The sequence below is a fragment of the Triticum aestivum genome, chromosome 3A (genome assembly GCF_018294505.1).
Source record: "Triticum aestivum cultivar Chinese Spring chromosome 3A, IWGSC CS RefSeq v2.1, whole genome shotgun sequence".
NCBI classification, from domain to species: domain Eukaryota; kingdom Viridiplantae; phylum Streptophyta; class Magnoliopsida; order Poales; family Poaceae; genus Triticum; species Triticum aestivum.
Genome location: NC_057800.1, coordinates 113,497,930 through 113,510,616, shown reverse-complemented (window position 1 = coordinate 113,510,616; position 12,687 = coordinate 113,497,930). Strand labels below are relative to the sequence as shown.

The 12,687-nt window shown below is 42.6% G+C and overlaps 1 protein-coding gene across 6 annotated transcripts in view; it reads left to right on the top strand.

Moving 5' to 3' along the window:
• The window catches only part of LOC123060583 (probable RNA-dependent RNA polymerase 3), a 20,303-nt gene extending 9,929 nt beyond the window's left edge, over nt 1–10,374 (top strand). For 3 of the 6 annotated variants that reach the window (XR_006428036.1, XR_006428034.1, XR_006428037.1), the window contains 3 exons: nt 201–335; nt 1,484–1,703; nt 2,338–2,442. Coding sequence is in view for 2 of the 6 variants with exons in the window: in XM_044483356.1 (XP_044339291.1) it covers nt 1,641–1,703; nt 2,338–2,444; nt 2,826–2,974; nt 3,154–3,379; nt 4,712–4,937; nt 5,839–5,984; nt 6,959–7,124; nt 8,292–8,439; nt 9,605–9,780; nt 9,914–10,183 (1,677 nt within the window). In the remaining 4 variants the exon portion in view is untranslated. Of the gene's footprint in view, nt 1–200; nt 1,461–1,483; nt 1,704–2,337; nt 2,445–2,825; nt 2,975–3,153; nt 3,380–4,711; nt 4,938–5,838; nt 5,985–6,958; nt 7,125–8,291; nt 8,440–9,604; nt 9,781–9,913 lie in introns of those variants that run through there. The other 3 variants (XM_044483356.1, XR_006428035.1, XM_044483355.1) reach the window with 3 other exon arrangements.
• Nucleotides 10,375–12,687: the final 2,313 nt, after the last annotated feature.

Genomic DNA, 12,687 nt, shown 5'->3' with positions numbered 1-12,687 from the left:
TATATAGTTGGTTTATGGGAATGACAGGTTTGGTTTGGTATTGTCCAAAACTATTACACTACTCGATGGTGAAGACCTATCAAAAATTGACGTTGTAATTGTTGATGATGTACCTTGCAAGGTTACTATCTCGTTCCTTTGATGTTTTGGCTTGCTACTAGAATATATTGTTATCTTGTATACTCAATGAAATATTTCAGGATAAATACGGAAACATTGTTCTCAAGCATAGGGAGGCTTTGATCCACACTGACGGGACTGGCCTAATATCAGAAGATTTAGCTAAGAAATGCCCTACATATGTATTTAAGGGGAACCTTTTGAGGATACATGATGTGAGTGTGTGCTTCCCTGTCCCCCATATTGAATTCATGCTCCGGCCAGTTGCTCCAAAAGTCTGAACTGATGGAGAGAGGCGGGCAATATATTTCAACACCCCATTGTGCATCTTGTCAGAAAATATGATTTTTTTTTATTTCTCACTTACCATATTTGAACTATATATCAGGTCTCTGAAGGTTATGGTTTTGTGAAGATAATGATAAGTCATTTGGGCAAATTTTGATATGCCAAAAGAAAACTTGGATACACACATGGCCCAGCTCCTTTTAGTAATACAAAGTTGACACATAGTTGAATTTTGAATCAGCGCCGTTTGAAGCTTTTAGCTGTTTCACCATGCTATGCTTTAGGTTCTTCCATAGAATGCATTCTGCACTCGGGCACTGATTATAGTGGAAGCTCACTGGCACCCAATATCATCGGTCACACCAACTGTTCTCTCAGTTGTGAAAGATTGGTGGTACCTTATTTTACTTTGCAACTCACTTAAAGCATCCATTATGAGTTGGACGACACTCGACTTTTCACCCTAATGAGCTTAATAATATGGCACACATCCTAATGAGCTTAATAATATGGACATTTGTGTTAGTAGTGGAACATCACGTTCTGTACTTTGATAAGACTGTCTCCACTAGATCCTACTCCCTCCGTTCCAAATTACTCGTCGCAGAAATGGATGTATCTAGAACTAAAATACATCTAGATACATCCATACCTGCGACAAGTAATTCGGAACGGAGGGAGTAGATGATTGTGTCCCTCTGCTTGTTTAATCTCATACTGAACTTAAAGAACCTGGCATGTCGACCATGTTAGATCAGCAAACACATCATCCGTAGATTGTGATACACCATACGTACCATTGGTTGCAAACTTGCAATATATCATGCTACAACATCAAGTCCATCACATTATTGTTTAAAAGAACGACAGATTTAAGACGAGATGAGAAATTTGTGGACTCTACTAACAAATAGGTGTTAGTGGTTAACGTTACCCCAAAAATCATGTTTTGGAAATAGCTAATAATTATCAAAATTGTTGCTTGCTATTTCTAGCTAACTCTGCTTTTCACTTTTTAGTTTTATTATTAATTATTTTGGTACTATTATTCAATTCTATGTTATAACTTACACAGGATAGTGTGGATTCAAAGGAGGATCAATTTGACATCGATGATCATGTAATCTGTGGAGTAAACAATATCATGATCTTTTCTCAGTTATTTTTCAAATGCTCCATTAGATAACTAAGCAGTGTATTGCTCTTCCCCTTCCTCTCTCTAGCCTCTTCTTATGCAGGTCCGTATGTTCTATAATGGACTTGCTGTAAAGGGAACCCTTCTTGTTGTTAGAAAGGTATATATTTATCATGGATGGCTTGAATTTATTGTTGTTGGAGTGTTATCGTTTAGAGCAAGTATAATAAGGTGCTTATAGCCCGCTTACGCGACACTTTTGTCTATATGGAGGAGAAAGACAAGAAAAAAAATGAGGGGAGTGGTTTCTCATGCAAGAGCTCACCTCTACACGTGCTCCTAGGCAAATGTAATAAATATGGAGAAAGAGAACGCGAGAGGGTGTAACGAAGGACTAGTATAATAGCCAACTTCATCATATGAATGACTATGTATGATGTCTATAAAACATGACAGCATCATATGGCCATCAACTGGCTATACTATTAGCCATGCTCTTAGCAAATTAGCAGTTCCAGTGAACAAATGGTTGCATGGAAACATTACCTTCATTTCCTATCTTTCCTATTTGCCATTTTATTGGTGGTACCTTTTTCCGCACGTTCAATTCTTCTGGCCCACAACTTATACAATACCATGAGTTATTGACAGCCTGAGAATCCAATACTAGTAATATAATTGAGCAATCACATCAATTATTGGTTTTCTTTTATATCATTTTTGTTCACTTTATGTCGGTCAAATTTTGAACTTTTCTTACCATTTTTTAAGAATATATTTCTTATGTATTGCAGCTTCCTGAAAGGACTATCCATGTACGACCATCAATGATAAAAGTAAACTCAGATCCTAGTTTATCAGGTGGGCACTCCTTCAACTCACTGGAAATTGTTTCAACGAGGTAAGTAACCTGGATATGCATTTACTGGATTTAAGTATGAGTAGGGGGGATATCTTGCATAGGCCATAATTTAGAATTTTAGATGCGATCATTCAACTACTTTGGTTTAGCAAGAACTGGGAAAGTTCCCATAAAATTGTGAAAGGCAGTTCTTTACTTGGTACATGTTTTGTCTTCAATTTTATAGTATTATTAAGGTCACCCACGCTTAACTAACTGATTAAGCTTTCTGTGAATCAGTTTGGTAGCTGAAGTCACAGAGTTAATTTCTTTGTAGTGGTAGTGCTACGGTTTTGATAAATATTGAGAAATTTTTCTTGAGCATTCTCTACAGCTAATGAAATTCTTGCCTTTTGTTGGCACTTCACAACATTTTTCCAGCAACCGACCCAAAAGGGCATTGACATCAAGGTTTTTAATCACGCTGCTTCAATATGGAGGGGTTCCAGCGGATTGTTTTATGGAGCTCCTAGGGAAGGCACTAAAAGATGTTGAGAAAGCTCGCCATAAAACTAGAGATTCCCTTGAAGGTTAATTTGAAATATCATGAATAGAGCATGTATTTATGCTGCATTTTGCTATAAATATGGGATATGCTGCATTTCTTTGATGTTTAGGAATTTGTTACTTTTAACATCTCAAGTATGCATTTACCTAGTGGCAGTTATGCATTTACTTGCAATTTCTATTAATGTGATCCCTCTTACAGTTGCATTTAACCACGGTGACATGGATGATTTAATGTCTGCACGGATGATCCTTTCTGGAATTCGACCAGAAGATGAGGCATACTTACAGGACCAGCTTACTACAATGACCAAAGAGGAAAGAGAAGGATTCAAACAAGGCAGGCTCCCTGTCAATCAGTGTTATTATCTGATGGGCACAACAGATCCTACAGGGACACTAAAGCCCCATGAAGTCTGTGTGATATTGTAAGTGGTCCAGTAACCCACCATATCCTTTCTATTGCTCGGCCTTTCCTTTATCTCTTCCTTATGCTTTTCAATTTTTCCGACTGCCATAATCTTATAATTTTACATAAACAGGATATTGGTTTCTCTGGATCTGTTTCTCATGTTACAATTTGTTGTAGAAGGGGAATGCAGAACTTAAACATTATTCTGTTTCTGTTTGTAAACCAGTGAGTCGTTAGATAATGCATTGAAATTGAGCTTAGACTTTAAGTATTGGTATATTGCTCACCTTTTCTGGTCAGCTTAGACTTTTGGATGACCTTTCCACACCCACCCCCTCTCCCATAAAAAATAATAATATTTTGGATGAACTGGTGCTTGCAACTCAACGTGTACCAGGACCAGGATCAAGAGGTGTTAGTTCAAATCCTTAGTAACCAAGCTTTAAGAACTATAATTGCAGTTCACTGACTTCACTCTAGTCCATATCTTAGGCTTGAAGGAGCCTAGACATGAGTGTGACTGTAAGTATGTTGCTCACTGTTCTTTATCATCTAGCTTAAGCTTTTAGGTGAACTAGTTGGTGTATGCAACTATGCACCTTCATATGGACTAGAGGTTTCTGCTTTTGTTTCATGAATGCATTAAAGAACACACTTCGTACATCAATTTGATTTTTTTCAAGTCCTTCAATAGTTTGATGATCATCCTGCCCTGCAAGGAGAATGTCTGACAAGGAAGCAACAACTTCAGGATGTACCTTTTTTATTTAGACTGGTCAGAACATGGTTTTAATAAATGCATGGTCTGATCTTGTGGATGATATGTTTTCATGCTGGATTAAGTATGTGTGACTAATTACATATTGCCAGGGCACAAAATATGTGGGACTTTGGTAGGAACCGGATCCCTACCAGGGTGTGGTCTCAGGTTGTAGGGGTGGAAGGAGGGATGGCGTGGAGGAAGGCGTGGTCGCTGGCGCTGGGGCGCCATCGTTGCGTGTGCGCGCGCGAGAGGGAGAGAGAGCAGGGGCGGCGGCTAGGGTTAGGTCTCCCGACTCCCTAAGGAAGCCGAGCAAATATGATTGCTTCTTGCTTAATCCCAAGACGGGTCCTTACACGAGTTTATATAATCCTCCTAATAAGATAATTGGGCTAAGCCCCTAATAACGATAAGATAAACTGAGCCACAACTAACTGGGCTAAGCCCCTAATATGTCGATCATAACAGACTTCTAGACTTTGGTAATGTTCTAGATTTAATTATAGACCATACCATCCTTTTGAAGGGATTTAGAAGGTTGAAGTGTTCGTCTGTTCCTTTTATTACTAATCATGTCTCATCAAACAGGGACCATGGCCCCATTTCTGGAGAGGTTCTTGTCTACAGACATCCTGGGCTGCATTTTGGTGATATACATGTCTTGACAGCTACATATAGTGAGGCTATACAGGATTTCGTGGGAGATTCCAAGTATGCTATTCTTTTTCCTGTTTCTGGACCACGATCTCTAGCTGATGAGATGGCAGGTGGTGATTTTGATGGTGATATGTACTGGGTCTCGAGAAACCCACAGGTTGGTTATTGTTTCTGACATGTTGCAGTGAACTGTTTATTTTTGCTATCCTTGCTAACAAACATAATCCTTTGGAGCATATTGCACACTAGTTTATTAGGGAGTATATATTTCATCTATTCCTAGAACATGGAATTTGGGATGCGTTGCTGATTTTATTTACACAGGGTTTCTGCAAGTTGAATTCCGTTCCTACTTACTACACGCATTGCTGATTTTATTTATACAGGGTTTCTGCAAATTATGTAAAATGCATATTTGTTCTCACTTCAAAATAAAACAATGATATTTAAACGTTACCATCTAGTGGATAAATATAACATCAAATAGCTAATATTGTTTTTGAAAGTTGCATCATTCAGGATATAGCCTATATTTACCACTCATTTCCTATAATCTTTCCTGGTATTTTTAACAGAAAGGTACATTTGATCCAAATGTCTTGACTTCTTTTAACTCGGTTAATGATACAAATTAGATTTTGTGTCCTTCAGGGTTACCTTTTTTGTTCTAAAATATAAAATACCTTGCCTTGTGTTTTCAGAATTTTTAGTGTATCTTTGAAGCATCATTTTGTCAAGTAAACTGCCCATCTTTTCCCGTCACCATGAGCTTTTGGCTGTACTGGTTGGTTCTCAATATGGTATCAAAGCCAAGAGGTCTTGAGTTCAAGACTTGACTCGTATATTTCTTTCGACAGAACATACAGCCCACTTGCAGTTCACGTCTTATTGTCTTAGGCATCAGAGAGTCCGACTTGAGGGAGAGTGTTGAAGTATAAATGTTGAGCTTTTGGGTGGTGCATGATACTCAATACATTTGGCACCAAATTGTTTTGGACTTTTGGTATGACATCATACTCTGCGCAGAATTGTAACTATCATTAAAATGACCTTTTCAGTTACTGAAGTACTTCAAACCATCGGAACCATGGGATCCAAGAAGCCCTCCAAGGAAGGCTAAACAAGAGAAGCCTCAGGATTATGATGAATCCAAGCTAGAACACATTTTATTCCGTGAATTTTTTAGAACTAGGTTTACACCGAGGTATTATTTACTCGTAATCCTTAATTTTTTTGCATGGGCACTTAACTCTGCTATTTCTGTTATGCATGTAAGCCCGCAGAGCGTCTTGACATTGAAAGGCCATCGAAATTTCGAGGCGTCATAATTTAAGGCCAAAATACCTAAAATGTATTGTTCGAGTTACCTAAACTGTATTTTTAATATACAATGGTTGTCTCATTTACCAAGTCTGGACATAAACTGACAGGATCCAGGTCTTGTGGTGAAGATCGTACAAATCGACATGTGTACATCTATAATGAAGTCAATTATGATTAATAAGTGTTGAAGTGTATATGTGGATTACCTAGCCCTTTCCATTAGTTCGGACTTTTGGTTGCGTTGGCTAGTGTATGAAGCTTAACATGGTATCACAGCCTAAGGTTTTGTGTTCAAGTCCTGGTTTTCGCAGTTTATTCAAAAATTGCTGCCGCCCCCTCTTATGTCCACGTATAGGCCTCTTGAGCCATACCTCTGAGTCTATTCACGTGTTGACTTCCCGCGTCACATGTGAGAGGGGGTGTTGAAGTGTATACATGGATTGCCTAGCCCTTTCTATCAGTTCAGACTTATGGTTGCGTTGGCTAGTGCATGAAGCTTAACAATAAGATTCTACCACATATTGATCATACCTTCTTGGACCAAGATCATTGTTATTAAGAACTTTACATCATAATCATACATTAAGTTCTAGTTATAGATAAATTTATTAAGAGAAAAGGAACAATGTTGACATATGCTACCGTTTCAAAATATTATGTCCTATATTTACAGTGTCCAGTAAAAAAAGTATTGGTTATTTATTTACAGATAACATCACATATATTTTGATATTACATCTGCTCAGCATGTAGTAATTTCCTAGTTTTGCCATGACCATTTTGTAGACCCTGTATTATATATGAGCTATGCAAGTTATGTGGACTAACGTTGTTTGAGATTTTTCCTTCCTTCAGTTATGTGCTGGGTGCAGCTGCAGATTGTTGGCTGGTATATATGGATCGGCTACTGACATGTGAAGTTCAAGAAGACAAAAAAGAATGGGAGTCGATAAAGGCTAAGATGCTTGAATTGGTTGACATTTACTATGAGGCTCTGGATGCCCCGAAAAGTGGGAACAAGGTTTGAAATCCTGTGTTGATACACTATAGTTACTGTGATTTTTACTGTTCACCTGCTGGTATGGGATTAAACATCCAAAAACGTTATGTGTTATGGAATTAGTGGTGATGAGTTAGTAAGGATGGACTTTAATTGTGTTCCAGTGCAATTATTTCTTTAGTTGAGTACTTGAGTCGGGATATAAGGAAATTGATCAAAGCCCTCTATAAAAAAGGTAGCTAGTATTTGGGATTAAGAAAAAGAATGTAACAACCCTCCCTTCCAGTTGCTAATCCCTATCCTCTATAATTTTTTAACCCCTACTACTGCTACCCTTCTTCACAACCATGATATGAACTCGTGGATGATGTATGGTAGAAAAATTCTATATAAATACTACTTCCGTCCTGGTTTATTGGTCCTCTTCTTTTTTTGTGTCAAAATTTGACCATACATTTAACTGACAAAAGGTCAATGCATGTCATAAAAAATTATATCGTTGGATTCGCATTTGAACATAGTTTCCAATGATACTATTTTTTGTGACATGCATTAACATTTTGTTAATTAAATCGTTGGTCAAAATTGGATACAAACTACTAAGGGGACCAATAAACCAGGACAGAGCTAGTACTGTGCAATGCGTATGATGATGACGTATCTGTACATGTGGCCCAGGGGGGTCTGGAACACACCTATCCTGTCGTAACAGGGAAAGACTTGGCATGGATATGTCATGTTCCTTATGGATTTGGCACTTAAACCAACTATAAGGAGATTTTCCCTTAGTTGGCTCCATCTAAACCCAATCAAATCAAAGAAAGATCACAGCTTACTCTTCTAAGAGAAGACGTCTATATAAAGGACCCAGAGGCCTATGCAGGAGGTATCTTACAATGACAACTCAACTCAAATCACAACACAACACAAAGTTAATCAAACACCGATGCAATTTACTAGTGTACTTTTAGCTAATATTGGTGACTGGATATGTGATGATCCAGGTAGAGTGACGGTGTAGGTTACATAAAAAACCTGCATACAGTGGATGATTCTTTGTATGCTTTCATCACCAGGACGTTAACCGTCTTTCTTAATAGTTTCATTTTGATTTGCAACAAAATGTATATTACATACTCTACATTGTACTTCAGCTAAACATTCTTTCTTCATCCATCTTCCAAATAGATCACTATGCCTCGTCATCTGAAGGTTGAAGTATATCCGCACTTTATGGAAGGGAAAGGGTTTACACCTCCCTACATTTCCACATCAGTGCTGGGCAAAATCTATGATTTAGCAAAGTCGCATCAGCCTGAAGCAGTTCACCCAATCAGTAAGTTGATATTTCTAGTTGGTTTCTCTATATAACCTCTTATTTAGCTAGCATATATGTTTCTCATTTGAAACTGATTTTTACTGATCATGTGTTATATATGTACAATCTGCAACGGTTGCAGAGGAAAAAAATGTGGAACTTATAGTACAATTATATAATCGCACAGTAGCCAGACTAGGGGCATTTGTGCTGAGCTGATAGCTTTTGAGAGATTATATGTAATTTTATAATGTCTGTTCACCATTAGTTCCTTGATTTGCTAGAAAATCAAATTTAGGCTCAATCAACTGGCAACACGATAGTGGAATCTTTGGGCCGTTGTGATGCATGTCTGATGTGTTCCGATGATATTAATTTTTACCTAACTAGGTTTGGTGGTTGCCAGTTTCCAGTATACAGCTGACCTCTCTTTTGCTCCTACGTGCCTTGGTTGCACTGAATTTGCAAGTGCTGAAAGTATCTCTGTCAAGCAATTAGGCAGTTTCAAGCAGAGATGAATCCTGGTCATCAGGCCACTATGAGTTATGGAAATTCTGGATTTAGCATAACACCATTGCTGACGTAGTTTGATGCATTACAATAGGACTATCGAGGATAAGTAGTGACCAGGCAGGCGTTTTGCAAACTTCTGTATAGGCTGTAGGGTGAAGATGCGCACCTCTGGGCTTTCAGTAGTGCTGTGCTGGGGCAGAAACTCACCCGAGTCCAGGTATGCGGAGTAGAGAGAATAGGGAGAAGATCTCTTTCATGGTAATTCTTGGTTAGTACATGCATAGAAAAAAAATATCATTAAAGTTGCATAGTTTGTTATACAGCTACAACAGTTAGATATCTCTATCTGATTAATTCACAGCGGTGGGAATCCGATGGTTTTAGTCCCTATCCATTAGTTTCTAGGCTGTTTATGCATTTCCAGTTGTGTCTGTTTGGGTGAGAAAGATGCACCCTAGCCATGGCTGTGCTAGGAGTTAAGCTGGGAACATAAATTAATAAAGCTTATAATCTGGTTAGGAATAAGGTAAGATCATTTAGCACTTTCATGCCAACTATCATCAGCAATGTGGTAAAATTTTAGACTCTGATACTCCATAAGTTTTGTATATATACACTCTATCATCATGCCGTTCGTCTTGTTCGCCGTCTCCATTCTGTTCTTCTTCAGATATAACTCCACTGACATGCTTCACCGAGGAAGTAGTAGCCGAAGAACTCAACACGTGGGGTCTCCGTTACGACGAGTATCGGAGAGCGAGCACATTGCTATTGGACAGTAATCGCCCAATCTCTAAAGAAGAGAAGAAGGCGAGGTTCCGGGAGCTGGACCAAAAATACAAGCAGGTAAAGCGTGGACCAGTCCACTGCTGGCTAACAAACTCGTGAGAACATCATATGCATTTTTTTTTTCGCGAGATGAGAACATCATATGCATTCCCTGACTGGCTCGTGAGAACTGGGTTGGGCTGCAATGCAGATGCTGTACGACGCGGCGGAGCTGGAAGAGAGCCAGAAGCACCCGTTCGCCGTCTACAGGGAGGCCTGCGCGATCTACCAGCTGGTGTACGAGCACGCGGCGCGGTGCCGGAGCGACGACGAAGGGAGGCGTGTCGAGAGGTGCGGCTTCGTGTGGAGGGTCGCCGGCCGCGCGCTGTGCGAGTTCTACGTGATCAAGCGCCGCGGCGACAGGGTGGTCGCCGACATGCAGGTCCTCCGCGACGCCTTCAGGAAGGATCGCGGTGCGTAGCATAGCATGCATGCAGCCATATAGCGCTAGGCAGAGTATAGCTCTAACTGCATATCTGATTATCTATGTATGTACAGTACGTAGTAGTAGCAGCAGTGTGGGGTACGCGTACAGACCTGTGTACAAGTTTGAATTGCTGATGTGATGCATGTGTATTTATGTGTACATGCGTGTAGTTAAAGTCGTTCTTCTCTAGACGGAGAGCATGTCCTCTGCCTGGGTAACCCTTCCGCGAAAACGGAGCCTGTCTCTCAACAGCAGTTGGCCGTCCATGTTGCTCTCTAGGATACGCCCGGAAAGGTTATAGAAAAAAGCGCCCGCCCTGTTTACTATTCGGAACACTAAGCAAATATTCCAGAGTCATCTCACCCGCCCTGTTTGACTCGAGTGCCTTCATTATTTCATCATGATACCCCAACAGTTTCCAAACTTCCGTGGCCATCGGGCATTCAAACAGTAGGTGTTGAATAGTTTCTGGACCTAATTTGCAGGAAGGACATTCGGCCTTGATTTTAACACGTACTCCCTCCGTTCCAAAATAGATGACCCAACTTTGTACCAAGTTAGTACAAAGTTGGGTCATCTATTTTGAAACGGAGGGAGTAGATCAGCTAATATCGTACAACAGGGAATGGCACTCTATACCACTCTCCATATGGAAATTTTGATTTTCGATGGGCACTGGAGGCTCCATAAAAAACCCCACTTCGTATTTGGTGATGATGAGCTACTACTAGTAGTAGCATGTAGATTATTCCCAAAGTGGTGCTCCCAAACAGCATCATAGGCGGACTGAACCACGAAAGCTCCTGTTTTTGACAAATTTCAAGCCAAGAAATCTGACACCTCATGTACAGGTAGAGGAATTGCAAGTATTCTTTGAGCATCAACATGGCAAGAAGTCTGATTCACCAGATCTGTATCCCAATCTCCAGAAGAGGGATCAATGACGTCTGAAACGCGGGATAGAAGTTGACTACCTCTACTCTCAAATCTCTTTTTTTTGTCCATCACCCACTCTCCAAAACATTATACTCTATCATGTATAAAAAGCGGCTTAAGCCCCGCTTTATATATAAAGCAACGATACAAACCGGTACAAACTCACGCCACCATAACACACGCGCACACCCAAGGCAGTATACATAGGCGCTGAGCGCAGCAACACCACCCCCAGCACTACAAGAGCAACCGGGGTCCTCAGTTGTGAACACGCCACCGCGAAGAGATGAAGCCGCATATGACGAACTGTAGGCTTCAAGGCGGTGCCTTCAGAAAGGGAACGACACCGGAATGCCGCCACCGCCTGACCCAAGGGTCAGAGTTTCCCCTAGAGAAACACGACGGACAGTGAGGGCCGCGATGACGCCCTCAAGAAGGGAACGAGTTTCGCCGCCGCCGGTCCGTCAGAAGATAGAACAGGTTTTCATCCCGACCAACACTCACCGCCACCGAACGCCACACCCTGTCTACCATGTCGCCCACACGGACATGGTCACCGGGCATCACTAAGCCACGGGCTCTGCCCATGAGCACCATACTACCACCACCAGGGTCGTCGCCCCGGCATCCAAGACCTTGACACCACGTCAACCGAGATCCGCCACTACCCCAACCAAAGAGACGAGTGAAAAGGCCCCCCTTTCACACCACTGGGAGGCCCCCCAGCGCCGAGACCCAAAAGGCCGGCAAAAACTAGCCTCCATCAACCCGTCTACTGCACCGGGCCCGAGACAAGCTCGGTCCTGCTGTCGGGCATGAGACGAGTACGGTCTCGCAGCATCGGGCGCGAGACGAGCAATGGACCGCAGTCGGGAGAGGGTCGGCCCTTCGATGAAGGTAGTGCCCGGACGATGACGAGAGGCATCGAAGGACGACACAAGCCGCTCACCGACGGCCCGACACCGGAGAAGTCCAACTGCCGCCGCGGAATGACCCACACCGCCGCCATGAGCCACCACCACGCCGAGGCAGCCCACATCCACGCGGGACCCCGAGGGGCAGCCCCAAGCCGCCCTACAACAACTGCGTCGCGCCGTCGAAGTCGCAACCCACCCCCCGGCCATAGACTCACAGTGCCCCCGCCACCCCAAAGGAGCGGCCTGGCCGCCAGCCGCCCAGCCACTGCCTTAGCTAGGTCGCCGCCGCTACCCACGCCCGCCGCCGCCCGACCACTCGGATCTAGGCTAGGGGAACCAGATCCGCCGCCAGCGAGTCCCCCAACCATGGAACCCCGGGAGTCGCCTCAGGAAGGGGGAGCAGCACCACCGGGGTGTCAGGCCACCGGGGGAAGGGGCAGGGCCCGGGGAGGGCCCGACGACCCATGTCGTCGATGCGGAAGGTCGCGCCCCGCGGCGTACACCTCCAGCGCACGGGAGAAAGTTGCCTCGCCGCCGCCTATGCCACGCGGCCTTTGGCTGACGATGCCACCGGCGACGGCAAGGGGAGGAAGGCCGGGGCATGGGAGAAGAGGCGGCGCTAGGGTTGGCTTCCGGAGTCGCCCG